We start from the raw sequence: 27,289 nt of genomic DNA on the forward strand, positions 1-27,289 counted from the left end.
TTTCGGTGAAGAAGGAGGCAATCAGGAAGAGTGGTGAGGAAGTCACTGAAAGCTGTGGGGCCTGAGCAGGCACGAGGGCTGGGATAGAAAAAGGGGGGGGAAAAAAAAAAAAAAAGGGTTAAAGCCTTCAGCGAAAGAAAGTCTTGGGTGATGTGGGATTCTGCGTGGTCCACGCTAACGGTTTGGGTTGATAGTGCCCCAACCGCAACCCTTAAACGTGATGTTCCTCCAGGAGGAACTTCTGGAGGGGTTTCCCTCCGCTCAGATCTTCTCTTTGGCCGCACAGATGATTCCTCGAGACCAGAAACGGTGGGAAGCGAGGACCAGCCGCAGGCGGGAGGTGGGTGCAGCCATTGGAGAGGTCACCCTCAAGGTGTTGTGACCACCAACCGCGGAGGGGTTTGAGGTTCACCACGGCCACCCTGCCCGTGTGTGTCGGTGACCTGCTGCACAGACCCGAGCTGTGGGCAGGATTGGGGCTGGTTCCCGGGGGAATCGCCTCCGTTCCTAAAGGGGTGAAAGGCTCAGGTCAAGGCAACGTGGGGGTGGTCTCCCCTCGGCCAAGCGGCGCAGGGTGGGACGTCCGTAGCTCCCACGAGACGTCGCCGTGATTTTTCCCCACCCTCCGGGAGATGCTTTCTCAGATATTTTTGGGGAGCCTGGCAGGGCTGTCCCAGGCAAGGCAGCGTGTGCAGCCCTTCTCTGCCCCAAACCGTCCTCTTGGGCTGGGGGGGAGAAGATCCTTTTTTTTTTTTTTTTGGGGGGGGTGGGTTAGGCATCCTTGATGCAACCCATCCTTTCTTCTGATGCATCTGCTGGGCTGAAGCTGCGGGGCTGCTGGGGTATCCCTGGGGGAAGCCCCCCCCCCCCCAGCCCCCAACCCCAGGGGAATTAAGGATTGGGATAACACCAGAAAGGAGGGGGGGGGGGGGGATTAAAAAAAATCTCAATTTTCATGGCACATGTGAGCATGGAAACCAGCAAAGAGCTCGGGCAAAAAGCTCGGACCTCAGCCTTGTGGCTCTTGTGACTTTCTTTTTTTCTTTTTCCCCATAAAAAAAAGAGAAAATAATCCAACCAGGAGGACCTTTGCCGGCTTTTATCACCTTACCTGCAGGCGGGGGGGGGGGGGGAGCGGGCACAGCCCCCTCCCCTCAGCCCTGGAGCGGCCCCAGGAGATTTTCCAGCTGAATGGGTGAATTGGGGATGTGTCAGATGGGTGATCTGGGGAAGAAAGGGCAGTTGGCACCCGCGGGGTGGTCCTGGATAGCAGGGGCGATAAGGGGGATTGATTTATTGTCCCCCCTCAGGGAAGAGCAGGAGATTTTCCAGCAAGACGGAGGAAACCGGGCACCTCGTGGAGCTCAAATTCCCCTTTTTTGACCCACGTTCTCTGGGTGGTGGTTCCTTTAGGTGGGCGATTCCTCCTTTCCCATCCTGGGTCACCTCTCATGCTCCCCACCCCCCCGCCACCCCGATGAGGAGGGTCTTGCTTCATCAAGTCCCTTCTCCAGCCCCCCCCCCGCCCCCCCAACCCAGTTCCCCTCTTCCCGGTGGCTTTGATTTTCAGGGATGCCCACGGGAGCCCCACGTTGGCCGGTCCCGTTTCCCCAGGGATGAGCATCTCCAGGGTGGACCCTTGCACCATCAGCTCTCCACCCGTGGATGTAAGAGGAGATGACGCGTGGAGCGATGTGGCATGGGTTGTCCTTCCCACCCGCGAGACGTGGCACCTGGCCACGTGTGGACTCCATCTCCCGGGCTTTTAGCAAGGAGAAGTGTCTCTATCAGGACACGTTCTCCACCAAATGAAGGTCTCCGGTCCTGTTACGGAGAGGATAACGCCTCAAACCGTCCCAGAGAAGGATGGGATGGAGTTGGGTTTGATCTTCGGTCTTGGGAAGTCTTCTTCTGTCTTGCTCCTCTTTGAGGTTTACCCCCTCCATGCCCTTGACCATGGATCTGCTCGTTGCTTTTCTCCTCTCTCGTCCCACCGGGGAAAGCTTGGTGGTTGGACGGTCCTCCGTGGACTCTTAATTTTTGAGCCAGGAGACCAAGCCTAAAGCCAGCCAATCAGGACTCACGGATGTCATGATGCGATGACGATCTGAGGTCTGGATGAGGGAGAAATGTCCCATAAATGGTTGCAACTGGAAAAGGCTGAAAACGGCTGGGGAGAAACCAGTCTGGACCATGGGCAACCAGTCTGGACCAGGGCAACCAGTCTGCACCATGGGCAACCAGTCTGCACCATGGGCAACCGGTCTGGACCAGGGCAACCAGTCTGCACCATGGGCAACCGGTCCAAACCAGTTTATTTGGGTAAATTCATGTATTTAACGGCTAAAGTGTGGAGTTTTGAAAGATAAAGGATGCGGAGACTTTTTAAAAATTTAATTTTGGGGTAAATAAGTGGAAAAGCTTCTCAGGTGGTGAACAAAGCATTTCCTGATGACAAGAACGTAGGGCGATGCAAAGTTGGTATTCGTTATTTATTATTTGAGTATATAGTTAAGTTAGGATTTATTATTTCATTAGTATCGCATTATTGTTAATTACTCTATACAATTACATTATTTTTATTATACTATTGTGATATATTAATATTTATTATAGTATTGTATTATCATGTTCTATTACATTATATTATATTACACTATATTTTATTATATTTTTATGCTATTGCTTTTGCTATTATTTTATCCTATTGTTATATTACAATATTATATTACATTATTATAGTATAGTATAGTATAGTATAGTATTATATTATATTATATTATATTATATTATATTATATTATAATGATCATATGATTTAATAGTGTTTCGGCAGCTGCGATAATTTTATGCAGTTTGAAGTGGATGAGATCTGATTAACCCCCTACCTAAGGAATCTCTCTCTATATATTTCTTTTTTCCCCCCTATGCTGTTTTCTTCACTTTTGGAAGCGCAGGGGGGGAAGTTTTGTTCCTAAATTCCAGGAAAAAATCTAAAACCGGGCCCTTTTTTGTTCAGGGGCGGCGGGAGGAAACGGGGCTGGTGGGAACCGGCGATAAAGAAATGGCCACGGTTCCCCAAGAGAAACATTTGTCGGGGATTTTCTTTTTTTTTTCAGGGAAAAAAAAAAAAAGGGGGTCGGCGCCTGCTGGAGAAGGCGTCAAAAACGAGGGGGGCAAAATCCCCCCAACCCGTTAACTCCCCAGCGGGACTTCAGCCCCCTCTGCAGCCCGGAATTTAAGGGGTTTTTTCGACAAAATTTGAGCAATGTAATTTTTAATTTTTGTTTTTGAGAAAAAAATTGGGACAGAACCAAAACATGCTTTTTTTTTCCCCCATAGGATTTATTTTTTTCTTGCACAGAGTAAATTAATTTCCTTAGGGAATTTCCTGAGGGAATTTTTGCTGCCCGGAGCTGCTTCACGTCCCACCCCGCACCGAGCATCCCAGGGGAAAGCAAAAAATTGCTTCAGAAACCCATTTTTGGGGTTTTTTTCTCCCTTTTCTTTGGATCCTGCACTGAGCATCCCAGGGGAAAGGAAAAAATTGCTTCAGAAACCGATTTTTTTTTCATTTTTTCTTTTACTTTGGAGATTTTCGTTGTCAGGCCAGAGGTGTGGGAAAACGCCCCATTTTAGCTTTAAAATAAATGCAATACAGCCCAAGCCGGGCAGGCTGAGCCCCTTTTGGGGGGGCTCTAAAATAATCATTTCTTAACTTTTATTTCTTCCTTCCTTGGCCAGGGTGGATTTTTAGGCTTGGAGCGGGTTTCTCAGCCCCCAGATGTCTTATTTTTGAAGGGAAATTTCAGGGCTTGTGGCTCCAAAAAAAAAAAAGAAAAAAAAAAAGAAAAAAGGGAAAAAGAAGGGGAAAAAGGGAAAAAGAAAAGGAAAAAAAGGGGGGAAGGGGGGGGAAGGGGGAAAAAGGAAAAAAGGGAAAAGGGGGGAAGGGGAAAAAGAGGGGAAGGGGGAAAAAAGGGGGAAAAGGGGGAGAAAAGGGGAAAAAGGGAGGGAAAAAGGGGGAAAGGGGGCAAAAAGAGGAAAAAGGGGGAGAAGGAGGAAAAAAGGGGGAAGGAGGAAAAAAGCAGGAAGGGGGGGAAGGAAAAAAGGGGGGAAAGGGAAAAAAGGGGGGAAAAGGGAAAAAAGGGGGGAAAAGGAAAAAGGGGAAAAGGGGGGGAAGGGGAAAAAAGGGGGAAAGGGGGGGGAAGGAAAAAAGGGGAAAAAAGAGGGGAAGGGGGAAAAGGGGGGAAAAAGGGGGAAAAAGGGGCAAAAAGGGGCAAAAAAGGGGAGAAAAGGGGGGGAAGGGGGAAAAAGGGGGGAAAAGGGGGAAAAAGGGGGAAGGGGGGAAAAGGGGGGGAAGGGAAAAAAGGGGGAAGGGGGGGAGGAAAAAAGGGGAAAAAAGAGGGGAAGGGGGAAAAGGGGGAAAAAAGGGGGGAAAAGGGGGAAAAGGGGGGGGAAGGGAGAAAAGGGGAAAAGGGCACGCGCGGAAAAGGCGCTTTTCTCCCCAAAAGGGGGTGCCGGGCGGGTGCGGGGCTGGCCCCATCCCCGCCCACCCCCCGCGGCCGGGGTGGGCTCGGGCCGCCCCTGCCCGCCCCGCGGGAGGCAGCGGCGGGCGCGCAGGTTCCGCGGAGCCCCGCGCCGCGGCTGCGGGGGCTGCGCGGGGGCTGCGCGGGGGCTGCGCGGCGCCGAGCCCCGCGGCCGCGGCCATGGCCGCGCTGGAGCCGGGCCAGGTAGGGCCGGGCCGGGCCGGGCCGGGCCGGGGGCCGCGGCAGCTCCGCGTCCGGGCCGGGGCGCGGGGGGGGGCCGGGGGGGGGGCTGCCCGCCCCCCGCTTTCCGCGGCTTTTGCGCCGCTTCTGCTCCGCGCAGCGGGGTTTGCGCTGCCCGCCGGGCTCCGCTGCCCGGACCGCTCCGGCGCCGTCCTGCGCGTTTCTGCCTTGGGGGTTTCTTAGTTCTCCCTCTGGGATTTTTATTTTATTTCTTACTTTTTTAGTTTTATGTCTTACTTTTCAAGTTTTATTTCTTACTTTTTTATTTTATTTCTTACTTTTTTATTTTATTTCTTACTCTTTTAGTTTTATTTCTTACTTTTCAAGTTTTATTTCTTACTTTTTAATTTTATGTCTTACTTTTTTAGTTTTATTTCTTACTTTTTAAATGTTATTTCTTACTTTTTTATTTTAGTTCTTACTTTTTAACTTCAGTTCTTACTTTGGTTTGCTATTTCAGTTCTTGCTCTATTTTTTTACTTTATTTCTTTTTTATTTCTTACTTTTTTTGTAATTTTAGTTCTTTGGTTCTTCTATTTCTTACTTCGTTTCATTATTTTATTTCTTACTTCGTTTTGTTATTTTAGTTCTTTGGTTTCTTTTAGTTCTTTGGTTTTTAAATTCTATTTCTTACTTTGCTTTTATTTCTTACTTCGTTTTGTTATTTTAGTTCTTACTTTAGTTTTTTATTTTAGTTCTTACTTTGTGTCGCTATTTTAGTTCTTACTTTGGTTTTTTATTTTAGTTCTTACTTGGTTTCGCTATTTTAGTTCTTACTTTGGTTTTTATTTTATTTCTTTGGTTTTATTTTATGTCTTTGGTTTTATTTTAGTTCTTACTTTGGTTTTTATTTTAGTTCTTACTTTTTAAAAATTTCAGTTCTTTTTAAAAATTTTAGTTCATAATTTGTTGTTTTTTTAATTTTAGTGCTTTGAGGTTTTTTATTTTTGTTCTTACTGGTTTTTTATTTTTCATTTTTACTTTGTGATTTTTTTATTCTGGTTCTTTGGGTTTTTTATGTTGGTTCTTTGGGGGTTTTTATGTTGGTTCTTTGGGGTTTTTTTGTTCTTTTTTTTTTTTTTTTTTAATGTTGGTTCTTGCTTTGTTTCTATTTAATTTTTAAAATGTTGCCACCGCGTTGCCCACTTAATTCCTTTAATGCCCCCAGGTGCCCGAGGCTCTCCAGGAGGTCACCGTCACCGCCACCGAGAAGCCCTGGCCGTTCTCCGACCACGCCCCCACCCTCCCACCAGGTAGGGACCCCCGTCCTTGGGGCATCCTGGGGGTCTCCCCGGCTTTTCGTGGGCCGTGGGGGCAGGAGGACTCATCCAGCCCCACCAACCTCTCTCCTGGCACCGCTGTTCCCCGGGTGCTTTTCCCAGGAGCTCCTGGTTTTGACCAACAAGTCTCCTTTTAAAAGAAATCCTGCTTTCTCTCCTCATTTTCCTTCTCTGTGGGTCGCACGTCCGTGTCGGAGAGTCGTGGTGGGCTTCCAGGTTTCAGCCCGTTGCGGATGCCCGAGATAACTGCTTGTGTTTGCTCTTCCCACCTCAGTGCCTGGGATAAATCTCATTTTTCCAATGATGTACCTGGCCACCAGGAAAGGTGAAGGTGATGCCTGTGGTCACGGGAATGGTGGGACCGACCCTAAATCTCGTTGGGTTTCCCTTGTTCTGCTCTGGGAGGCGGCTCATGGAGCTTCCTTGGCCTGCTCTGTGCATGATGCTTTATAATTAGGTGTTTTTTTAATTAACGCTGTCCAAAGAACTTAGCTGAGAACTTGGTTTAAATGCCTAAGCCCTGTCTTCATCCTCAGTACGAGATGGATGGGGTCACTGGGTGCTCTCCTCAACGCCCAGGTCCCTCAGACCCCCGTTGAGGGGCTCCAAGCGTCCCACCCTGGGCAGGTGGATGCTCTTCTCCCGCCTACACCAGGAGTAAAACTGCCAGAAACGAGTTAAAATACGGGAGGCAAGCTGCTGGAGGGGTGTCCTGCCTGGGAGCCAGGGCTTGTGGCTCCTTTGGGCTCACAGTGCCCTCTCCTGACAGCTCCTGGCCACCTGGAAAGGGACGCTTTGGGGGATGGAGAAGTCCCCAGGTCCCCTCCAGCCATGAGCCACGAGTTGTGGGTCCAGGAGGGGAGCGGGCAAGATGGAAAGTTGACTCAAGTTGGGTTTTTAGGGCACTTGGGTGGGTGAGGAAGCCTTGGGGGTCTGGTTCACACGGCTTGATCATAAGATGAACCAAGATGAACTTAATCTCACCGTACGACAGGTTCCCCCCCCCCCCCCCTTTTTTTTTTTTTATGGTCCTTCTTGCTCTTTTCTAATCGGATTTAATTTTGGGACTGGGTAGCATCTGTACTTAACCGTTTCAGCTTAACCTTTCAGGTTACTGCTGATTTTTCTAGACGATGCCCATCAGAAGACCGTGCCATCCTTGGGCACGCTGAGCTGCTCCAGCTAAGAGACAATTAACGGCAACGATGCAGCCTCGAAGGCCACTACTACAGTGGATAAAAGTCACGCTTTCGGGCGCAGCTCGGGCCTCGAGCATCGCCTCTTCCTTCACGTGCTCCTTCTCCAACGCCCTGCTCTTGGAGTAGATGCTCAACGGACCCCAGTGTCTGATTTACCAGGATGCAACCCTTTAATTCGGGAGCGTGGCTCGTCCACCGTGCCCCTAACACAGATTTCTCCCAAAGCCAAGTCAGGCAGCAGGTCGCTGGGGTGAGATGCATCCACGCCATGCAGCTGGCAGGCCTGGTGTTACTCCTGGGGTTTCTTCCACCCTTCCTTTTCCTCCCGCTCGATATTCCCTGCGTCTTTCCAGAGGGACAATCTCTGCCTTTCTCAACTGCTCTCGATCTCACTGGGCTTTTCTGTCTTCTTGAAAAGTGGTCTCAGGGCTGATTCCGCTCTGGTTCAAGCTTCTTATGCCCTGGGATGCCTTCTCCATCACCTGGAAAGCTCTTGTAGATACCCTCAGCAAACCCTGCTGGGACTTCCCTCCTCGGAGACCTGAGCACCTGGATTTTCTTTCTCTTTTTGAAGAGGGATGAGTTTCAAGGTCACACCTCTGCCTCCTGTAATGAGGCATCGCAGGCGTTTGTCTTCTACCCAGTAATCCACCGCTGTCTACCTGAGCAGGCTTCCCCGTGTATAACCCCGACCTGCTCGCTCGGCTGGAGGAAGGGGAAGAGGTTTGGATCCCCCACATCCAGAGCTCGGAGGAGGAGGAGGAGGAGGAACTGGCGAGACCCCTCTTGAGGTTGTGGACCAGGAAAAGGAGACGGTGGAGAAGCTGCCGAGATGCCGGGAGCTCCTCCGGCTCCAACTCCTCTCACTCAGGTAAGGGACTCGTTTTCCACCCCAAAACGGAGATGCCAGGCATCGCTCCTTGCCTCCAGCAAGCAAGATCGTACTGGAAACTGGTGTGACTGGGAGGAGGGGGTTGCAGGGGCGTGAGGACCCGTTTGGGCATCGGCAGCCAGAGATACCGAACGCTTCTCCTGGCAGAAGGATGCTGCTGCTCCTGGATCAGCGTAGCCAGATACGCTTGAGGGGTGAAATCAGTCACGTTTTGTGGTGCTTCTCCCCATCCCTCCTCAAGCTCCCTCCCCGGCACGTTCAGGATGGAGGTAGAGGTGGATTCCCTTTCTTTTTTTTTTTGCTTTTCCCGGCAGACGATGGGTGGATGAGCGAGACGGAGGAGGACAGTTCCCAGCAGGAGGAAGACGGAGAGCTGTGCGGTGGGTCGGCGAGGAAACCCAAAGGTGGCATCTCCCTGGGCTACGAGCAGCACAAGAACCACTCGGGAAGGAGATCGGCTTCTTCCAGCCACAACGGGAGAAAACCGAATACCAAGAGCCCCTCAGGAGTACGGCTGGGGCAACACAAGCACACCTGCAGCAAGTGCGGGAAGAGCTTCAGCCGTGGTTCGTCCCTCAACCGGCATCAGAGGGTCCATCTCGGGGAGAAACCCTTCACCTGCCCCAACTGCAGGAGAAGCTTCACGTGCAGCTCCACCCTGAAGGACCATCAGAAGACCCACTGCCAAGAGAAACCCTACAAATGCCCCAGCTGCGAGAAACGCTTCGCTTCCACCAAGTCTCTCAAAAAACATCGCAAGCTCCACCTGGAGAACGGGGCGTACCGGTGCTCCGACTGCGGGAAGAACCTCACCTCCAACTCAGCTCTGATCATCCACCGGAGGATACACACCGGGGAGAGACCCTACGAGTGCCCCGACTGCGGGAAGAGCTTCATGGCCAACAAGTCCCTCAACAAGCATCGCAAGAGCCACACGGAAGGCGCGAGCTTCGTCTGTCCGGACTGCGGGAAAAAACTCACTTCCAAGTCCACCCTCATCATCCACCGTCGAATACACACGGGGGAGAGACCCTACGAGTGCCCCGACTGCGGGAAGAGCTTCATGGCCAACAAATCGCTCAGCAAGCATCGCAAGACTCATATGGAGGAGGGGACCTATAAGTGTCCCGAGTGCGGGGAAACCTTCCCAAAAAACTCAGCTTTCGTAGCCCATCTCAGGACCCACAGGGGCCAGCCCCCCTATCTGTGCTCCGACTGCGGGGAAGCCTTCTCTGAAAGCTCGTCTTTTAAGCGACACCGGAAAAAGCACTTGGTAGAGAAACCCTACCAGTGCTCCGACTGCGGGATCGGCTTCACCATCCACTCAGCCCTCCTCCTCCATCAGAAGAGCCACGTAGGACCCAGGCCCTACGTCTGCTCCGACTGCGGGAAAGCTTTTCGGGAGAGCACCACCCTCCGTAGGCACCAGCGTATCCATACGGGTGAGAAACCCTACCGGTGCTCTTACTGCGAGAAGAGCTTCCGGGCCAGCTCCACCCTCATCATCCACCGAAGGATCCACACCGGGGAGAAACCTTACAAATGCACCAAATGCACCAAGTGCTTCATGTCCAGCTCTTCTCTCATGAAGCATCTGCGGACGCACCTCCGCAAGGAGCTGCTGGTGGGTCCCAGTCAGTGACTTTGTTTTGCCCAACCCCTTCAAGGTGCCTTTGGGTGCCCACCTCAGCGATGGATGGAGGGACGGACGGACGGATGGACGGATACCCCCTTCCACACCCCATCCATCCCAGAAATGCGTCTCAGCCCAATTTTCACCCTTCTTCCAAACACACCCAATGGCAGCGGATGTTCTCGGGACCGGGCGGGCGGCGGTGGGTCGCGGCACGGTGCCGGGGGACAGCGGTGGCTGCTGGGTCCCCAACCCCTGGGGACCTTGGGGGGTTGGGGACCCAGCTGCAGGGGCTGCAGGGACGCTGGTGCCCCGATGGGATGGAGGGCTGTGGGGTTTGGGCACCGCTCAGCTTGGCTCGTGCGTTGGGAACCTGCTGGAGGAGAACATCTAGGTCCTCCTTTAGAGGCTAAAAAGCCCCTTTTTCGCTTCCCACCTTCAAAAACATTTAAATATTTTCAGAGAAGGCCCATCCTGCAACCGAGGGGTCTCCGTCCCCCCAAGGTTCGGTCCCTTCGCGTCACCTGCTTTTATGGGATACAGCGTTTTCCAAACACACGTTTCCTTCCCCAATTTCCCCCTCCTGCTCGCTGTCTCTCGTCTGATTTTTATGCTGCCGCCTTCAAAATACACCAGGATGAATTTGGCTCGGCTGCGACAGCTTCTTTTGTGGTACCCGCTTGAAAATGAGGTGCAATAAAGTGAAACCGGGTTTCTGCGAGTTGGGGGACGGTGATTTGATCGCTCACGGTTGGGAAAGGTGGGGGAGAGATGGGGGACCCCCATGGCTCCTCCGCCCCACATCTCCGGCTGGTCCCGGCGCCGTCCCGAGCAGGTACGAAGCTCTCGGCTGGCAGAAAGCCGAGCTGCGTCCCAGGTTGAGCGCGTACACGGGGTAGGTGAGGACGTGCCTGGGGACGTGGTCCTGGGGAGCCACCAGAAGCTGGAGAACCTGGTGGAGCTGGGGCTGGAGAGCTGGAGCCCCCCTGATCGTGGAGCTGGAGGGGACGTGCCTGCAGGTGGGGTGGCCTTGGGGTCTTCCTGCACCCTGTGATGAGTCTGAATTCCTGCGGATCCCAGCGTCAAGGGCATGTTGGAATTGTGGGATGGTGGGGACAGACGCTGGGATGTGCCCCAGCCCCCGTGGCTCCTGCACCGCTGTGGGGCGGCTCTGCCCCACAGCGCTCCCCATGTGGGACCAGGCACTGCTGTGCTTCCCTTCTGCAGGACATCAAGAGCACCGTCAGCAGGTACGTCCCATCCCGGGCATCCTCACCGGGGGGGCTGTGGGGTGGCACGAGTAGGCTTCTGGAGAGGTTCAGAAGGGATCCCAGGGTGGGCAGAGGCAGGGCGGGGGGGACTGCGGCTGCGGGGACGGGCGAGGGGTGTTGGGGGAAGGCGGGAGCTGCTGCGTGGGGTGAAAATCACCCATCGTGATGCCCTGGGGTGCTTCACCCCACCGTTGGCAGAGCTCAAAATGGGTTCCCACAAAATCCTCTGGAGCCAGAAGAATGCGGAGGGAGCGGGGAGGACCGTGGGGCAGCGGCAAGAGATGGACCTGGGCTGGATCCTTCCCATGGGTGTTGCTGGGAAGAGTCTGGCTGGGTCCAGCTTCTCCTTTGGATCCAGGTTCTCCTGTGGATCCAGCTTCTCCCCTGGATCCAGCTTCTCCCCTGGATCCAGCTTCTCCTTTGGATCCGGCTTCTCCCCTGGATCCAGCTTCTCCTTTGGATCCAGCTTCTCCTCTGGATTCAGCTTCTCCTCTGGATCCAGCTTCTCCTTTGGATCCAGGTTCTCCCCTGGATCCAGCTTCTCCTCTGGATTCAGCTTCTCCTTTGGATCCGGCTTCTCCCCTGGATCCAGCTTCTCCCCTGGATCCAGCTTCTCCTTTGGATCCAGCTTCTCCTCTGGATCCAGCTTCTCCTTTGGATCCAGCTTCTCCCCTGGATCCAGCTTCTCCTTTGGATCCAGCTTCTCCTCTGGATCCAGCTTCTCCTCTGGATCCAGCTTCTCCTTTGGATCCAGCTTCTCCCCTGGATCCAGCTTCTCCCCTGGATCCAGCTTCTCCTCTGGATCCAGCTTCTCCCCTGGATCCAGCTTCTCCTCTGGATCCAGCTTCTCCTTTGGATCCGGCTTCTCCCCTGGATCCAGGTTCTCCTTTGGATCCAGCTTCTCCCCTGGATCCGGCTTCTCCTTTGGATCCGGCTTCTCCCCTGGATCCAGCTTCTCCCCTGGATCCAGCTTCTCCTTTGGATCCGGCTTCTCCCCTGGATCCAGCTTCTCCTTTGGATCCAGCTTCTCCCCTGGATCCAGCTTCTCCTTTGGATCCGGCTTCTCCCCTGGATCCAGCTTCTCCTCTGGATCCAGCTTCTCCCCTGGATCCAGCTTCTCCTCTGGATCCAGCTTCTCCTTTGGATCCGGCTTCTCCCCTGGATCCAGGTTCTCCTTTGGATCCAGCTTCTCCCCTGGATCCAGCTTCTCCTTTGGATCCAGGTTCTCCCCTGGATCCAGCTTCTCCTCTGGATTCAGCTTCTCCTTTGGATCCGGCTTCTCCCCTGGATCCAGCTTCTCCCCTGGATCCAGCTTCTCCTTTGGATCCAGCTTCTCCTCTGGATCCAGCTTCTCCTTTGGATCCAGCTTCTCCCCTGGATCCAGCTTCTCCTCTGGATCCAGCTTCTCCTTTGGATCCAGCTTCTCCCCTGGATCCAGCTTCTCCCCTGGATCCAGCTTCTCCTTTGGATCCAGCTTCTCCCCTGGATCCAGCTTCTCCTTTGGATCCGGCTTCTCCCCTGGATCCAGCTTCTCCTCTGGATCCAGCTTCTCCCCTGGATCCAGCTTCTCCTTTGGATCCAGCTTCTCCCCTGGATCCAGCTTCTCCTTTGGATCCAGCTTCTCCCCTGGATCCAGCTTCTCCTTTGGATCCGGCTTCTCCCCTGGATCCAGGTTCTCCTTTGGATCCAGCTTCTCCCCTGGATCCAGCTTCTCCTTTGGATCCAGCTTCTCCCCTGGATCCAGCTTCTCCTTTGGATCCAGCTTCTTGCCTGGATCCGGCTTCTCCTTTGGATCCAGCTTCTCCTTTGGATCCAGCTTCTCCCCTGGATCCGGCTTCTCCCCTGGATCCAGCTTCTCCCCTGGATCCAGCTTCTCCTTTGGATCCAGCTTCTCCCCTGGATCCAGCTTCTCCCCTGGATCCAGCGTGCCCGTGCTCGTCCGGTACCGGGGACCCCAGCAATGAGCAGAGCTCTCCAGATGTGGTCTCACCCCTCCGTGTGCTCCAGATGTGGCACCACGCCACGCTCCAGATGTCACCTCAACCCCAGGCTGCTCCAGATGTGCCGCGACACCGCGCTCTCGATGTGGTGTCCTGCGCTGCGCCAGATGTTCTCTCGCCCTCGGGCTGCTCCAGATGTGCTTCCACCCACCTGGACCAGGCAGGGTTGCAGCTGCGCTGCTAGCGGGGATGTCCCCGTCGAGCCAAGGGCAGGAAAAGCCTCCAGAGCTCCAATAGCAGCAGAGCTTCGTTTCTCGAGCAGGAAACCTCCCTGCCGGCCTTTGGCATCCCCGGACTTCGACCCGGAAAATAAAAGGGAGCTGCCGGGAGGAGCGATGGCGGCTCAGCAACGCCGGGAGATGACTTTGTGCTCCTTTTGCCGGGAGCCCTTCAAGACTCTGCTGACCTTCACGGGGTGCAAGCATCGCATCTGCAGGTCTTGCACCAGCTGGCTCCGTGCGGACGCAGCCGGACAATGCCCTTGGTGCTTCCTGCTCCCTCCGGCAGGGAAGGACGGCAAGGACAAGGGACGGGTGGATGGAGAGGGCGTTGGAAGCCGGCCGGCAGAGCCCCCGGAGAAGTGCCAAGAGCACCAGGAAGCCCTGGAGATGTTCTGCACGGAGGACCGAAGCCCCGTCTGCCGGCGCTGCGCCGAGTCGCAGGCTCACCGCGCCCACGCCGCCGTTCCCCTCGAGGAGGCTGCCGACGAGTACAAGGTACGGGGGGTGCTGCCGACCTCCGTGCCTGGAAGGTGGAGGGCAAGGGGCTGCCTGCACCCGTGCCCAGGAGGACCAGACCCTGCCAAGCTCCTGTAGCTGTGGATGCTTGCGGGGAAGGGGGAGGCTGCGGTGGTGGTTGGGCTCAGGAAATTCACCACCACCGCTTCGATCGAGAGGGGTTTGCGTGCCCAAACGGCCAGGTGATGGCATTATAGCCAGGTAATGACGCGGTGGATGATGTAGGATGGTCCATCAACACTTTCAGCTGCTGGTTTCTCCAGGCAAAGCTCCCTTCGGCACCTGCAAAGCTGGGGATGTGCCCAGCCGCGGACACGCGCGAGGTTTTTCTTCCATCTGCACCTCTCGCCGCCTCCTTGCGGATGCGGTCGCGTCCTTCCCTCACCGCGTTTGCTTCCCCCCCACCAGACGAAGCTGAAGGCAGCTGCAAAACTCCTGCAGCAGCAGAAGGTGGAAGTGCAGAGCGTGAAATCCCGGGAGGAGGAGAAGCTGGATGAGTGGAAGGCAAGTATCGCCCTTTGCGAGCAGTTTCATGGTAGCCCGCAGGACTTCGGAGGGGTCCGGCACGTGCCGTGGTTTCGGGTGCTTGCTTGGGCGTGGGTCGGCTGTGCCGGGAGGGATGCTCACGTGCTCCCATGCTGAGCAGAAGCACCAAGGGCTGAGTCCTTGCAAAGCCTCCGGCCTCTGCAGCTCCTCCGTTCACCGTTAACGACATGGTGACACCTCGCTAGGCGTGGTGGGAAGGTGCCCTTCCTCCCCCCTGCTATAACACCCAGCGTGAGGTTGCTCGCCGTGATCATGGGAACTTGAACCCCAGTCCAAGGGCAAACGAGGCATAATTTGGTCCTTGAACGGACTTGATTACGGGTCAGAGGAACACCAGCGGGAGCAGCCGTGGTGCTGCCATCCGGGCACCCACCGTGGCTGTGATGACCCTGACCGGTGATGGGGACCGCTGTGGCTCTGCCACCATCCCCAACCGTGATCCCAAAAGCTCATCCCACCGCTCCGACCCATCTCTCCTTCTCCAACCCATGTTTCTCCGGGTTACTGCTGCATAGTAGCCGCTGATCCGTCCATAGCAGGAGAGAAGCTTTGTAGAGACCTGAGGACAGAACCCAGAAGCAGTTGTCCCCAGTCCATGCTGTGTCTCTAAGCATCTCTCTTTGCAACGTGCCATGACAAACCATCTCCCCAAGCTCCCAACGGGTTTCCACCACCATTTCCCATTTTTTCCCCCCTTTTTCCCCCCCGCCCCTGCAAAGAATAAAACCTCCAGAGAGAGCGAGAAGATCGAGAAGGAGTTTGAGAAGCTCCACAACTTCTTGGATGAAGAGGAGGAGAAGCTCCAGAGGATGCTGAAGCAGGAGAATAAGGGCACGGCCACCAAGCTACGCAGGAATATCACTCAGATGACCAAGCAGAGCCAGGCGCTGGGTGAGCTCATCGATGAGATCAACAAGAGGTGCCAGCAGCCAGCTTTGGGGCTGCTGAAGGTGAGAACCCCCCTGAGATTCACCACACCAGCTTCAGAGAGAGAGGTTACCGTTACCTTTCACGCGTGCCTCTCCTAAAGCTCCCAGGACCTGCTTTTTGCAGGGACTGGAAACACCTAATTCCTCTCGTTTTTAACAAGGCCCAAGCCCAAAACACCCTTAGTGATTTATGCAATGACTGTCTGGCAGCGCGGCTGGTGGAGGAAGAAGATGGACCCTCAAAGAGCAAAGCTGAAGCTCTTTGGGTTTCTGTAACCACTTTTTTCCTGGTTCCCTGCAGAGGAACAGTTGGAAAATGTGACGCTTGTAATTCAGGGTAGGGAAAGGGAAGGCTGAAGGCGAGGTTATAGCCCACAAATGGCCAGAATATTCTCTTGAGGAAAACGCAGAGTGCAAATCCCTCTTTTTGTCTCATTTTTGTTCTTTTCCAGGAGGTGGAAAGCTTGCTGAGCAGGTACCGTTTCTTCCCCGAGGCTCCGCAGAAGGGTTTGGAAGCCGCAGGTGAGGCACCGCTTCCACGTTTCTCTTCCCAGGAGCACAAATATCCAGGCGTGGAAACCGGCAGCCGTTCCTGCTGAGCTGCAGGGCGCGTACGGCGTTCCCACCGGCGGCATTTTTGAGTTTCTAAACCGATTTAAAGGTGAGCGAGCGCGGGCGTGATACGGAGCCTGCCCATCTGCAACGCCATGGGGTTCTGCACCCATTGCTTTTGGAAGGAGGTGCAACAGCACCTTCTCCGTCCCTCGGCTGGTTGTTGTCCCATCTGGAGGTTTCAGAGGTGGGTTTCGTGAGGAGGTGTCCCAAGTAGAGGAGAGAGAGAGACCTGGTTTGTATCTCTGTCAATAGAAAGGTTGGGTGAAAAGCTCAACCACCCAAGAGTGTCCACAGGAGGAGACATCTCTCATGGGTGCAGCACCCTGCTCACCCTGATTGATGAAGAAATTAGTGCTCAATTAAACATCTCAGCTCACAAGACATCAGAAAACCAGGCGTGGAGGCACCTTCTCAGCGCGTAGCAAGGGCCAGCAGCTCCCAAAGTGGAGCTGCGTGTGATCGTCCAGGCAGGGTCTCTACGCCTCATGGTCCTGGAAGTAGGCGGTGGGCGTTAGACAGCATCATTCCACCCTCGTTGTGACCTTCTTCTGCTCTTCCCTCCAGTGGACGTGACCTTGGACCCAGCCTCCGCTCACCCCAGCCTCCTCCTGTCCGAGGACGGCAGGAGCGTGAGTCACGGAGGCGTGCGGCAGGACCTGCCGGACCACCCCGAGAGATTTGACCCTTACGTCTTTGTGCTGGGATCTCTGAGAATCGCATCGGGAAGGTGCTACTGGGAGGTGGAGGTGGGAGACAAGACCGAATGGGACATCGGGGTGTGCAGGGAGGCTGTGAAGAGGAAGGGGAAAGGTCCTCTCTCCCCACCGGCGGGCTTCTGGAGGATGTGGCTGAGGAACGGCAACCAGTACAAGGTCCTGCTCTCCCACCCCATCACCCTTTCCATCCGAGCAAAGCTCAGGAGGGTGGGGATCTACCTGGATTACAAAGGTGGAGAAGTGACCTTCTACAACGCCACCGACCAGACCCACATCTACACCTACAGCGGGGCCTTCGCCGGCGTCCTGCGACCCTTCTTCAGCCCCGGCTTGTCCCAGGGAGGGAACAACGCCGAGCCCCTCGTGGTCTGCCCGGCCGCGGAGCAGGAATGAGGGCAACCGCCTGCCCGTTCCCACCTCCAAATCCGGGGAGGGCTTGGCTCAGGTCCCATCGTTGGGGGGGCTGGGGGTTAGAGCAGTTGCACGTCCCCCAAAAAGGATGACAGCTGGACCACAGCAGAAAATAATTATTTTTTTTTTTCCCCCTTATGAAACTCTTTGGTTTTTTTTCCTGGGGGTGTCAATGCAATTTTAATTCATCCGTATTTGGGGAAAAAAAAAAAACCCCAAACCCTGGGTGTTTGGGATAAGTCTCTATAAACATCCACCCTCCTTTCTTCGGAAATTCCAGGGTTTTTTTTATTGCTTTAAAAAAAAAGGGCTGCCAGGGTTTTTGCGTCAGTTGGGGGAGCGAAGCTGGGCAGAAAATTGGGGGAAGAGACCGAAGCCAGGAGGTTCGAGGCGTCTGGGAACTGTCCCCAGGCTCCCTCCTTCGTGTCACCTACCCAAAGCTCTGTCCTTTGGCTCCCAAAGGGACGAGGAGCCGCGCGTGACCCCCGGGGAGGCAGGACAGGGCTGAGACCCCGTTTCCGTCCCCCCACCCCCTTTAAAACACCCCATTATGAATTTTGCAGAATTCCCAAATTCTTTTCTTATTGTTTTGCCTAACGAACCCATTTTTTTTCCAGCGGGATAGCGTGGCCCCCCAGGGTGGCAGGACAGGGCCGAGACCCCCCCTTCCTGTCCCCCCCCCCCCCCTTTAAAACACCCCATCATGAGTTTGACGGAATTCCCCAATTTTTTTCTTATTGTTTCACATAACAAGACCAAGTTTTCCCAGCAGGGTAGCGTGGCCGAGCGGTCTAAGGCGCTGGATTAAGGCTCCAGTCTCTTCGGGGGCGTGGGTTCGAATCCCACCGCTGCCAGGTCCCTTTTGGGCTCTGCGGGGAGCGCAGCTGGAGCTGTGGCGGTGGCACCACATCTGGAGCATGCGGGGGAGGGGCGAGGCCACATCTGGAGGAGCGCTCCGCCCATTTTTGGCCTGCCCCAGTACCAGCTGAGCGTGGGCACGCTGGATCCCGTGGAGAAGCTGGACTCGGCAAGGCTCCGCACCGCCGTGGGCGATTTTCACCCCACGCAGCAGCTTCTGCCGTCCCCAAACCTCCCCTGCCCGTCCCTGCGGCCGCGGTGCCCACCGCCCCGCCGCCCCCCACCCTGGGGTCCCTTTCGCACCTCTCTGGGAGCCCACCCGTGCCACCCGCCGGTGAGGATGCCCAGGATGGGACGTACCTGCTCACGGTGCTCCTGACCTCCTGGAGAAGGGAAGCACAGCAGACTCGGTGCCCGGTTCCACGTGGGGAGCGCTGTGGGGCAGAGCCACCCCACAGCGGTGCCAGGGCCGGCCCCATCGCGTCGGGGGCTGGGGCACATCCCAGAGCCTGTCCCCACCATCCCACAACACCAACGGGCCCTTGATGCCGGGACCCGCGGGGGTTCGGACCCGTCGCAGAGCTGCCCAGGCACAGGGGCACCCCGAGGCCACCCCACGTGCAGGAGCTTGGGTGCCAGCTGCAGGCACGTCCCCCTCCAGCCCCACCATCAGGTTCCCCAGCCCCACCAGGTTCCCCAGCTTCTGTTTGGGGTGCAGGTGGTTCCCCAGGACCATTTCCCCATGCACGTACCCCTTGTGCACGCTCACCCTCCAACGCAGCCCGACTTTTTGCCACTTGAGGGCATCGTACCTGCTCAGGACAGTGCCAGGACCAGCCGGAGATGGGGGGGTGGAAGAAACATGGGGGTCCCCGTGATGGGAGCAGCCATAAAGGCGACCTGGGAAATATAAGGGGGAAAAATTATAAGGGGGGAAAATACTGATAGGAGATGTCTGCCAGCCCAGGAGCCCCGAGCAGGTTGATAAGCACGAGTGGGAGCCTGGGGCATCCTCGATAAGTGCAAACCGAAGAAATTGCTATAAAAAACCTCCTGAGAGAGCAGAAGTCGACAGCGGCTGTGTCCTGCACCCACTTATGTATGTAGACTAACAACAAAGAAGTAACCCGTTATCTACGCAAAACAAGAGCTTCTTTCTGCAAGAGCGTCCCTGGATGAGGTCTCCCGGACAGACGGACCCTCGTGGGGACACCCGGCTGATTTTGGACTCCGTGACGTGGATCATCCACGCAGAGAGGCTTTTCTGTCGGCGATCGGGAGCGGTTGGGCGAGTGTGGCACCAGCAACGCGTGAGAAAGCGGAGCGTGCGTCGGGCATGGCACAAAGCAAGCTGTTCCTGGGCTGGCAATTAAGCCCATCTCTTAATTTCCCCATTAGGGCCCGGCAGGTCCTGCTCAGCTCTGCCTGGGAAGACCCTATGGAGCTGCAGGGCAGGAGCCCAGTCTGGAGGCTTGTTGGGCAACTGGTTTTGGCTGCTGGGAGCCAGTGCAAGGAGGTGAATGCAAATGACATGGAGGGACTCCAGGAGCTGCGCTGTGAGCAGGAGATTAAGGGGGTTTTCTCCGAAAAGAGGAACATCATCTCATTGCACTCCAAAGCCAGTAATGCTGCACCCAGAAACGGGGCGTAAGTTGGAGACGTTGGGCAAAGCCTTTAGCCGGGTGCCTCCCGCAGCTCGTACCCGGCCGGTGAGTGACGTTTCTTTCCGCAGAAGGAGTTTGGGGTCTGCCCAAGCTCTGCCCGCTGCTTCCCGAGCTGTGGGATGAGAAGCTGTCCCTTCGGGTCAAACGTAGCTTTTGGTTTTGCTGCGCAGAAGAACGAGATGCAGCGCTTGGGTGAGTCCCTGTGAGCTCCGGCACGGCACGAGGTCCTCGCCCGGCTGCTCTGTGCTCGGCCCTTTCCCTCCTCGCCCTTCCTCTCCATCCCTGCATCGCCTGGGTCTGCGGAAACACCGAGGCGAAGTGCTTGGCAGGGTGGGCAGCTCAGGGAGACCAGCCCAGGGCTGGCCCCTCTCCCCTGCCCAGAGCTCCTGGGGACCGGCCGTGGGACGTGACCAGCTCTTGTAGCACGCAGAAAGTTTCTGCTTCCTCCGAATCCAGGTAATCGGGTATTTTATTGCCATTTTGGGTGGTTCTCCTCCCTGTCCCTGTGTACGAGGAGGATCTGGGCTGGCCAGTGCAAGGGACCGGCCGTGCCTGGGGGTGTTTGGTGACTCAGACCCCCCAGACCATGGCACTGCCCTGTTTTTTGCCCTGTTTTCTTGCTTTTCCAGCCCCGAGTCACATCGTTGTGGGGCCAAGAGGAGCCATCTTCCCTTGACACCCCAGGCACTACCCAGACCCAGCCGCTGCCTCCCCATCCCGCTACTCCCTGCTGGGGCTGCAGCCCCACCGTTGCCTGTTCCCACGGGACCGAGCTCGGCCGTGGCAGTGCTGGGGCCGGCTCCGTGACGGGGACGTTTAGGAGGATCCTACCCCACAGGGCAGATCCTGGCCCCAGGGTGGTGAAACCTGCCCAGGACTGAGCTCTGCCGCTGATGGTCCGGCTCCTCCTGTCCCCTGCAGATGTGGTGACCCTGGATCCGGACACGGTTCGTTCCGATCTTGTCCTGTCGAGGGATTTGGGAAGAGTCACACGGGAAAAGACCTTTAAGATCATTGGGTCCAACCGTAAACCTAACCCTACCAAGCCCACCACTACACCATGTCCCTGAGCACCTCATCCAAACGTCCTTTAAATACCTCCAGGGATGGCGACTCCACCACTTCCCTGGGCAGCCTGTTCCAGTGCTTGAGAACCCTCTCGGTGAAGAAATTTTTCCTAATATCCAGTCTAACCCTCCCCTGGCGCAGCTTGGGGCCATTTCCTCTCATCCTATCCCTTGTTACCTGGGAGAAGAGACCGACCCCACCTCTCTACAGCCTCCTTTCAGGCAGTTGTAGAGAGCCATGAGGTCTCCCCTCAGCCTCCTTTTCTCCAGGCTGAACAACCCCAGGTCCCTCAGCCGCTCCCCATCAGCCTTGTGCTCCAGACCCCTCACCAGCTCCGTTGCCCTTCTCTGGACACGCTCCAGCCCCTCAATGTCTCTCTTGGAGTGAGGGGCCCAAAACCAAACACAGCATTCGAGGTGCGGCCTCACCAGTGCCGAGTACAGGGGGATGATCACTGCCCTAGTCCTGCTGGCCACACTATTTCTGATACAAGCCAGGATGCCATTGGCCTTCTTGGCCACCTGGGCACACTGCTGGCTCATGTTCAGGCGGCTGTCAACCAGCATGCCCAGGTCCTTCTCTGCCAGGCAGCTTTCCAGCCACTCTTCCCCAAGCCTGTAGCGTTCCATGGGGTTGCTGTGGCCCAAGTGCAGGACCTGGCACTGAGCCTTGTTGAACCTCATACAATTGGCCCCAGCCCATCGCTCCAGCCTGTCCAGGTCCCTCTGTAGAGCCTTCCTCCCCTCAAGCAGATCAACACTCCCACACAACTTGGTGTCATCTGCAAACTGACTGAGGGTGCACTCGATCCCCTCGTCCAGATCATTGATAAAGATATTAAACAGGACTGGCCCCAGCACAGAGCCCTGGGGGACACCACTTGTGACCGGCCGCCAACTGGAGTAAACTCCATTCACCACCACTCTTTGGGCCTGGCCGTCCAGCCAGTTCTTTACCCAGCGAAGAGTACACCCGTCCAAGCCATGAGCAGCCAGTTTCTCCAGGAGAATGCTGTGGGAAACAGCGTCAAAGGCTTTGCTGGAGTCTAGGTAGACAACATCCACAGCCTTGCCCTCATCCATTAGGTGGGTCACCTTGTCGTAGAAGATCAGGTTGGTCAAGCAGGACCTGCCTTTCCTAAACCCATGCTGGCTGGGCTTGATCCCTTGGTTATCCTCTACGTGCCGTGTGATGGCACTCAAGATGATCTGCTCCATCAGCCTCCCCGGCACCGGGGAATTTTAATTCTTGGTGTGCTGGGCCGGGAGGGTTTCACGGAGGGGAGGCAGTGCTGGGGGGTGGAGGGGAAGGTGGGAGATGGCTCATGGTGGGCTGTGGGGGTGGCCAGGGAGCCTGTGACGAGGAAGGGGTATACGGACATGAGCCCTAAGGGAGGGATCCGGGCGCTGTAAAGGGCATTTTGTGTCTCTCCCATCTCCCTGCCCCCGTTCTCGGTCCCCAGGAGAAGCTGGGTCTGTCTGGACTGCGCACAGGGGCCGGTGACGTTCGTCAACGCCGACAAGCGGGGTCGAGATCTTCACTTCCCCACCAGCCTTGTCCAACGGGGCGACCATCCACCCCTGGTTTTTGCTGGGGACAGAGGAAACCCAGCCGTGCCGCAGGGGCAGCACCTCCTGGACCCTCTGCCCCCCTTCCCTCCCCACCACAGCCCCGGAGAGCCCCTGCCCTTCCCCAGACACCCCCCGCTCTCCTCTCCTCGACGGACGAGCCAGTGGGGAAGACGACCAGCTTGGCTGAACAGAGAGCTTTGGCTGGAACTCAGGAAAAAAAACCAAAAAAAACCAAAAAAAAAAGAGTTTATCACCTTTGGAAGAAGGGGCAGGCAGCTCAGGAGCACTGCAAGGGTGTCGTGAGGTCGGGCAGGGAGAAAATTAGAAGGGCCAAAGCCCAGCTAGAACTTAACGTGGCTACTGCCGTAAAAGACAATTAAAAAAAGTTTCTATAAATACATCGACAGCAAGAGGAGGGCTAAGGAGAATCTTCATCCTTTATTGGATGTGGGGGGAAACGTAGCGATGGAGGCTGAGGAGAAGGCTGAGGTATTTAATGACGCCTTTGCCTCGGTCTTTCATAGTTGTTCTCCGGGTACCCAGCCCCCCGAGCTGGAAGCCAGGGATGGGGAGCAGAATGAAGCCCCCCCACGGTTTAGCGGTGGATTTGGCAGCGTCAGGTTTACGGCTGGACTCGACGCTCTCAAAGGTCTTTTCCAACCTAAATGATTTTATGATCCTTTGAAAAGGGCTGGGCAAAATCTGATGCCGGCTGGGAAGCCAGCGCGCCGCAAAGCAGCCGAGCGAAGCTCTGGGCTGGTCCTTCGTGCCCCCGGACCACGGCCGGGCACCTGCCGGCGGGCTGGGGCTGCTCCCGGGACGCTGCCTTTTGACCCGAAGTCCAGCGTGGCGTAGCCATCCTCATCCTCCATCGGCCAGACCCGCGCTGCCGGCGAGCGACGGCTGCGTCCTGCGGCCACGCAGCAGCCCCGGTCCCGGCGCAGGGGGACGCGTCCCACGCAGGTGAACCCCAGCGGTGCAGCCCGGGGGGGGGGGGGGGGGTCTGATCCGTCCCATTGCAGGCACCCGCTGTCGGGACGGGGCTGTGGGCAGGGGGCCGGTGCTGTGAACGGGGTTCGAAGCGCCGCGGTGGGCTCTGGGTCCACCCCGGAGAGGCAAGCTTGCGATTCTGCAAGCTCTGAGGGCCGTTGCCGGCACAGGGACCACCTCAGGCTGCCCAGCGTGCTCTGCCCGGCACCCCACCGCGCTGCATCGCCCTGCTCAGCACCCCGCTGCATTGCCCCGCGCTTCCCAGCACCCCGCCGCCCCGCAAACCTCTGCTCCGGGTCCCGCGGGCTGCGGGTGCAAGTCACCGGGTCGGATGGGGGCATCGGGAAGGTTGTGGGGTGGGAAATAAGCCGGTTATTAAAGCTGCGCGCAAGCAGCAAAGGGTTCAACGGAGCCGGGCAGCGCTCAGAGGGAAGGGCCGGCGTCCGACCCCCCTGGAGCATCGCCGAGTCGCGGGAGCCCGAGCAAAAGGGGCCCAGCGATGCTTTTGGTCCAGCCCCTGCTCGGCAGCACGCTCCCAGGAGAGGAATTAAAGAAATCCCCTCATTTCCAGCCCGACCGGTGCAGGCAAGGCCGTCCTGCAGGCTGGGAACGGAGCGAGCTGCCGGCGTACCTCGGTCCAAGCCTCAAGGCGTTTGGGACAGGGATCCTCATCGCCTCCAGAAAACCGTAGGGTTTATTTGTGAACAGAAGCCCGAAGCCCTGTTGCGGGCCCCTCTCTTCGCCCCACGGCACGGCACGCACACCCGTGCCGCGGCGAGGCAGCGGAAGAGCCTTTACCGTGTTCCCCCCCCCCCCCCCCCCCCCAATTATTATTTTTCTTTTTTTGCAGGGATGCATCTTGCTCGCCCCCATCTCCTCTCTCATCTGCACCAGGGGATGGAGAGCAGCCGGGGACGAAGGGAGCCGGTAAATAAGCACAGGCATCTCCCAAACAGCCTCGGCACAGCCGGAACTGTCCCCCCCCGCCTCCCCCCTGGCTTTTTCCTGTGCCTCCGCACAGCAAGCCGGCCAGCAACGCCGAGTGGCCGTGGCTGCTGCGGGCTGAGCCGGGCTCAGCATCCCGGGGACCGCAGGTAGAGCTGGGGGGGGACAGGACCGCATCCCCCAGCCCCGGGGTCCGGTGACCCACAGCATCGCTCGCCCCACGGAGAGGAGAAAGAGCCGCTCGGTGGGGCTGCGGGATTTTGGGGGGGGGGGGGAGACGGCGTTGAAAGCGAGACGGCGGTGGAAAATAATCCCCCAACCCCGGGGGAGAGCGGGTGTCCCACCCGCGATTTGGCCGTAGGGCTCCCGGGGAAGGGAGGGCTGACGGCGGCGTGTCTGCCCCCCGAAACAGGGCTTTCCAGCCCCGAATCAGCCCCCCGAAACAGGGCTTTCCAGCCCCGAATCAGCCCCCCGAAACAGGGCTTTCCAGCCCCAAATCAGCCTCTGGATGGAAGAAGGGGGAGAGACGGTGGCACCGGGTCCCACGGGGAGAGAGGAGATGGGCAGCACCCAGACAGGTGAGAAATTGGGCTGTGGGAGAGGAGCCACCCGGCATTGCCTTCGTTTCGCCCCGCCAACGGGCGAGGATCGTACCGGTGGGGTGGTCCTTTGGAAATCATTCCCCCGCGGTCATCCTCCATCCCGCGACTCCTCGCCGGTCCCTCGAAACAGTCGCCGATGTATCGGGTACCGTTCCGCCCCGGGGCAAAACGTAACTTAATCTCCATCTAACCCCGCAGGAGACGGGATGCGGAGGGAGGATGAAGGATGCTGCCTGGAGCAGGGATGTCCTGATGGAGCCAAAGTGGGTGAAACGCTGGTAAAATCTGAAGAGAATAACCATGGGAGAGCTTGTGAGAGCGGCCGGGGGATGGAGGGATGTCCGGGGATGGAGCGGATGGACGAATTCGCCCATGGTGAGGGGGACGGGGAGCTCTTTGCAGAAGAAAGTCTCTACGAGTGTTCCTACTGCAAGAAATGCTTCCAGGACAGGTCAGAGCTCATTTGCCATCAGAGGTTGCACAGGGGTGGAAAGACTTTTAAATGCCAAGAGTGCGGAAAGGAGTTTGGGAAGAGCTCGGACCTTAGTTCCCATCAGAAAAGCCACATGGCGGAAAAGCCCTACCAGTGCTCGACGTGCGAGAAGTTCTTCAAGGACAGGTCCACCCTCATCAGGCACGAGAGAGTGCACACGGGAGAGAAACCCTACAAGTGTCTGGAGTGCGGGAAGAGGTTCACCCGCAGCTCGGACATCATCGTCCACCAGCGGATTCACACGGGGGAGAAACCCTTTGAGTGCTCCGAGTGCGGGAAGAGGTTCAGCCAACGGTCCAACCTCTTCACCCATCAGATCGTGCACACGGGGGAGAAACCCTTCACCTGCCGCGAGTGCGGGAAAACCTTCGCCCGGAGATCGGAGCTCACCATCCATCAGTGAACGCACACGGAGGAGAAGCCCTACCAGTGCTCCCAGTGTGAAAAATCCTTCCAGGGAAGGTACGGACTCTTCAGGCACGAGCGGTTGCACACGGGGGAGAAACCCTACGAGTGCTCTGAGTGCGGGAAGAGCTTCGGCCAGAGCGGGGACCTTATCACCCACCAACGCTTCCACACAGGGGAGAAGCCCTACCACTGCTCCGAGTGCGGGAAGTTCTTCTGCAATAAATCCAGCCTCGTTAAACACCAGAAATGGCATTCAGGGGAGAAGCCTTACAAGTGCCACGAGTGCGGGAAGAGCTTCGGGCAGAGCTCGGACCTCATTGCCCACCAGCGAACCCACACGGGCGAGAAGCCCTACCCCTGCGCCGAGTGCGGGAAGAGGTTCACCAGGAAATCCAGCCTCATCGTCCATCAGCGGGGACACAGAGGACGGAGAAGCGGAGAACGCTCCAAATGTGGGAAGAGCTCGGAGGAAGACGCCAGCACTGATGCTCCCGGGAGCGTGGGCATGGGAGACGGCTCGTCCCCGTGCTCTGAGTGCGCAAAGCCCCTTGAGGAGGCATCAGGCCTCCTTGACCGGCAGAGGTGACACAGAGGAGAAAAGACCTCTCAAGTGCCTGGAAGAGGAGAACTGGCTTGGCTTGGCTTGGCTCAGCTTGGCTTGGCTCAGCTTGGCTCGGCTTGGCTCGGCTTGGCTTGGCTCGGCTCGGCTTGGCTTGGCTTGGCTCGGCTCGGCTTGGCTCGGCTCGGCTCGGCTTGGCTCGGCTCGGCTCGGCTCGGCTCAGCTCGGCTTGGCTTGGCTTGGCTTGGCTTGGCTTGGCTTGGCTTGGCTCAGCTTGGCTTGGCTCAGCTTGGCTCGGCTTGGCTCGGCTTGGCTTGGCTCGGCTTGGCTTGGCTCAGCTTGGCTCAGCTTGGCTTGGCTCGGCTCGGCTCGGCTCGGCTCGGCTCGGCTTGGCTCGGCTCAGCTCGGCTCGGCTCGGCTTGGCTCGGCTTGGCTTGGCTCGGCTCGGCTCGGCTCGGCTCGGCTCGGCTCGGCTTGGCTCAGCTTGGCTTGGCTCAGCTCGGCTCGGCTTGGCTCGGCTTGGCTCGGCTCGGCTTGGCACCAAGATCACGCAAGACGAGAAGAAACGAGAGCAGCGTGGGACATCCTCCCGTGTGAGATTTAACTTTTTTTTCTGTGCGTGTGTGTGCGTTATCGGAGATTACTCAGGGGAAGAAAAGAGTTAAACACTACAGCGGGGGTTCATCGGTGGCAGAAAAAGGCTAATTCCTCCTAATTCCTCGCGTCGATCGTCTAATAGTCTTCGCTTTGCTCCTCCAGCAGCTTCATCCAAAGTGTTTGCTCCCTGGTGAGAGCCCTTCTGTCATCCTATCCCCTCTTTTTTTTCAACATTTTGCTGTTATATTTTTTTAAGGTTAGCTGAGACACGGTCCCTGCTCCTGTCCAAGTGTCCATCGCACGCCCAGCCTCGATGCATTAAGCCTCGACTTAAAAAAAAACGGGTTGGTTGTTCCCAAGGAGAGTTTTATTTTCATATTAGATATTTGCGCTTAAAATAAAAATCTAAGGGCATTTTGTATTGCTAGAGGAATATTAGAGGAATGGGCATTTTCCCTCCGGAAGGCGTAGATGTTTTTAATAGTGGAGAAAATCAAAAGGCCTCCACTGTGGATGTGGGGGGGGCGGAGGGAGTGTCCG

At 56.7% G+C, this 27,289-nt stretch overlaps 3 protein-coding genes and 1 non-coding gene across 4 annotated transcripts; all 4 read left to right on the top strand.

Annotated features, from left to right (window-relative positions):
- The first annotated feature begins 7,250 nt into the window (after positions 1-7,250).
- On the top strand, positions 7,251-10,163 carry LOC142421356 (uncharacterized). The gene is made up of 5 exons (XM_075526016.1): positions 7,251-7,366; positions 7,819-7,871; positions 7,915-8,115; positions 8,451-9,760; positions 9,804-10,163. Exons 1-5 carry the CDS (start codon positions 7,251-7,253, stop codon positions 10,161-10,163), a joined length of 2,040 nt encoding a protein of 679 aa, XP_075382131.1.
- Positions 10,164-11,246: 1,083 nt separating this feature from the next.
- On the top strand, positions 11,247-16,976 carry LOC142421357 (E3 ubiquitin-protein ligase TRIM21-like). The gene is made up of 7 exons (XM_075526017.1): positions 11,247-11,398; positions 13,048-13,756; positions 14,186-14,281; positions 15,043-15,273; positions 15,705-15,727; positions 15,807-15,913; positions 16,432-16,976. The coding sequence occupies exons 1-7, from the start codon at positions 11,247-11,249 to the stop codon at positions 16,974-16,976; spliced, it is 1,863 nt and encodes a 620-aa protein (XP_075382132.1).
- A 790-nt stretch (positions 16,977-17,766) lies between these two features.
- On the top strand, positions 17,767-17,848 carry TRNAL-AAG (transfer RNA leucine (anticodon AAG)). Its single transcript has one exon. It is a non-coding gene; the product is annotated as a tRNA-Leu (tRNA).
- Positions 17,849-24,158: 6,310 nt separating this feature from the next.
- On the top strand, positions 24,159-26,245 carry LOC142421378 (uncharacterized). The gene is given in 3 exon segments (XM_075526051.1): positions 24,159-24,239; positions 24,537-24,668; positions 24,891-26,245. Coding segments are annotated over 2 exon segments (1,359 nt in total). The 5' UTR covers positions 24,159-24,239; positions 24,537-24,598; the 3' UTR covers positions 26,180-26,245.
- Positions 26,246-27,289: the final 1,044 nt, after the last annotated feature.

The sequence above is a fragment of the Mycteria americana genome, chromosome 29 (assembly GCF_035582795.1).
Source record: "Mycteria americana isolate JAX WOST 10 ecotype Jacksonville Zoo and Gardens chromosome 29, USCA_MyAme_1.0, whole genome shotgun sequence".
Lineage (NCBI taxonomy): Eukaryota > Metazoa > Chordata > Aves > Ciconiiformes > Ciconiidae > Mycteria > Mycteria americana.

Excerpts from the sequence above, each read along its gene's own strand:
- LOC142421356 (XM_075526016.1), top strand. The coding sequence starts at position 7,251 with ATGCAGCCTCGAAGGCCACTACTACAGTGGATAAAAGTCACGCTTTCG. Across the intron at positions 7,367-7,818 it reads TCCAACGCCCTGCTCTTGGA|AGGGATGAGTTTCAAGGTCA; the intron begins GTAGATGCTCAA and ends CTCTTTTTGAAG. Across the intron at positions 9,761-9,803 it reads ACCTCCGCAAGGAGCTGCTG|GTGCCTTTGGGTGCCCACCT; the intron begins GTGGGTCCCAGT and ends AACCCCTTCAAG.
- LOC142421357 (XM_075526017.1), top strand. The coding sequence starts at position 11,247 with ATGGGTTCCCACAAAATCCTCTGGAGCCAGAAGAATGCGGAGGGAGCG. Across the intron at positions 13,757-14,185 it reads AGGCTGCCGACGAGTACAAG|ACGAAGCTGAAGGCAGCTGC; the intron begins GTACGGGGGGTG and ends CCCCCCCACCAG. Across the intron at positions 15,728-15,806 it reads GTGGAAAGCTTGCTGAGCAG|GAGCACAAATATCCAGGCGT; the intron begins GTACCGTTTCTT and ends TTCTCTTCCCAG.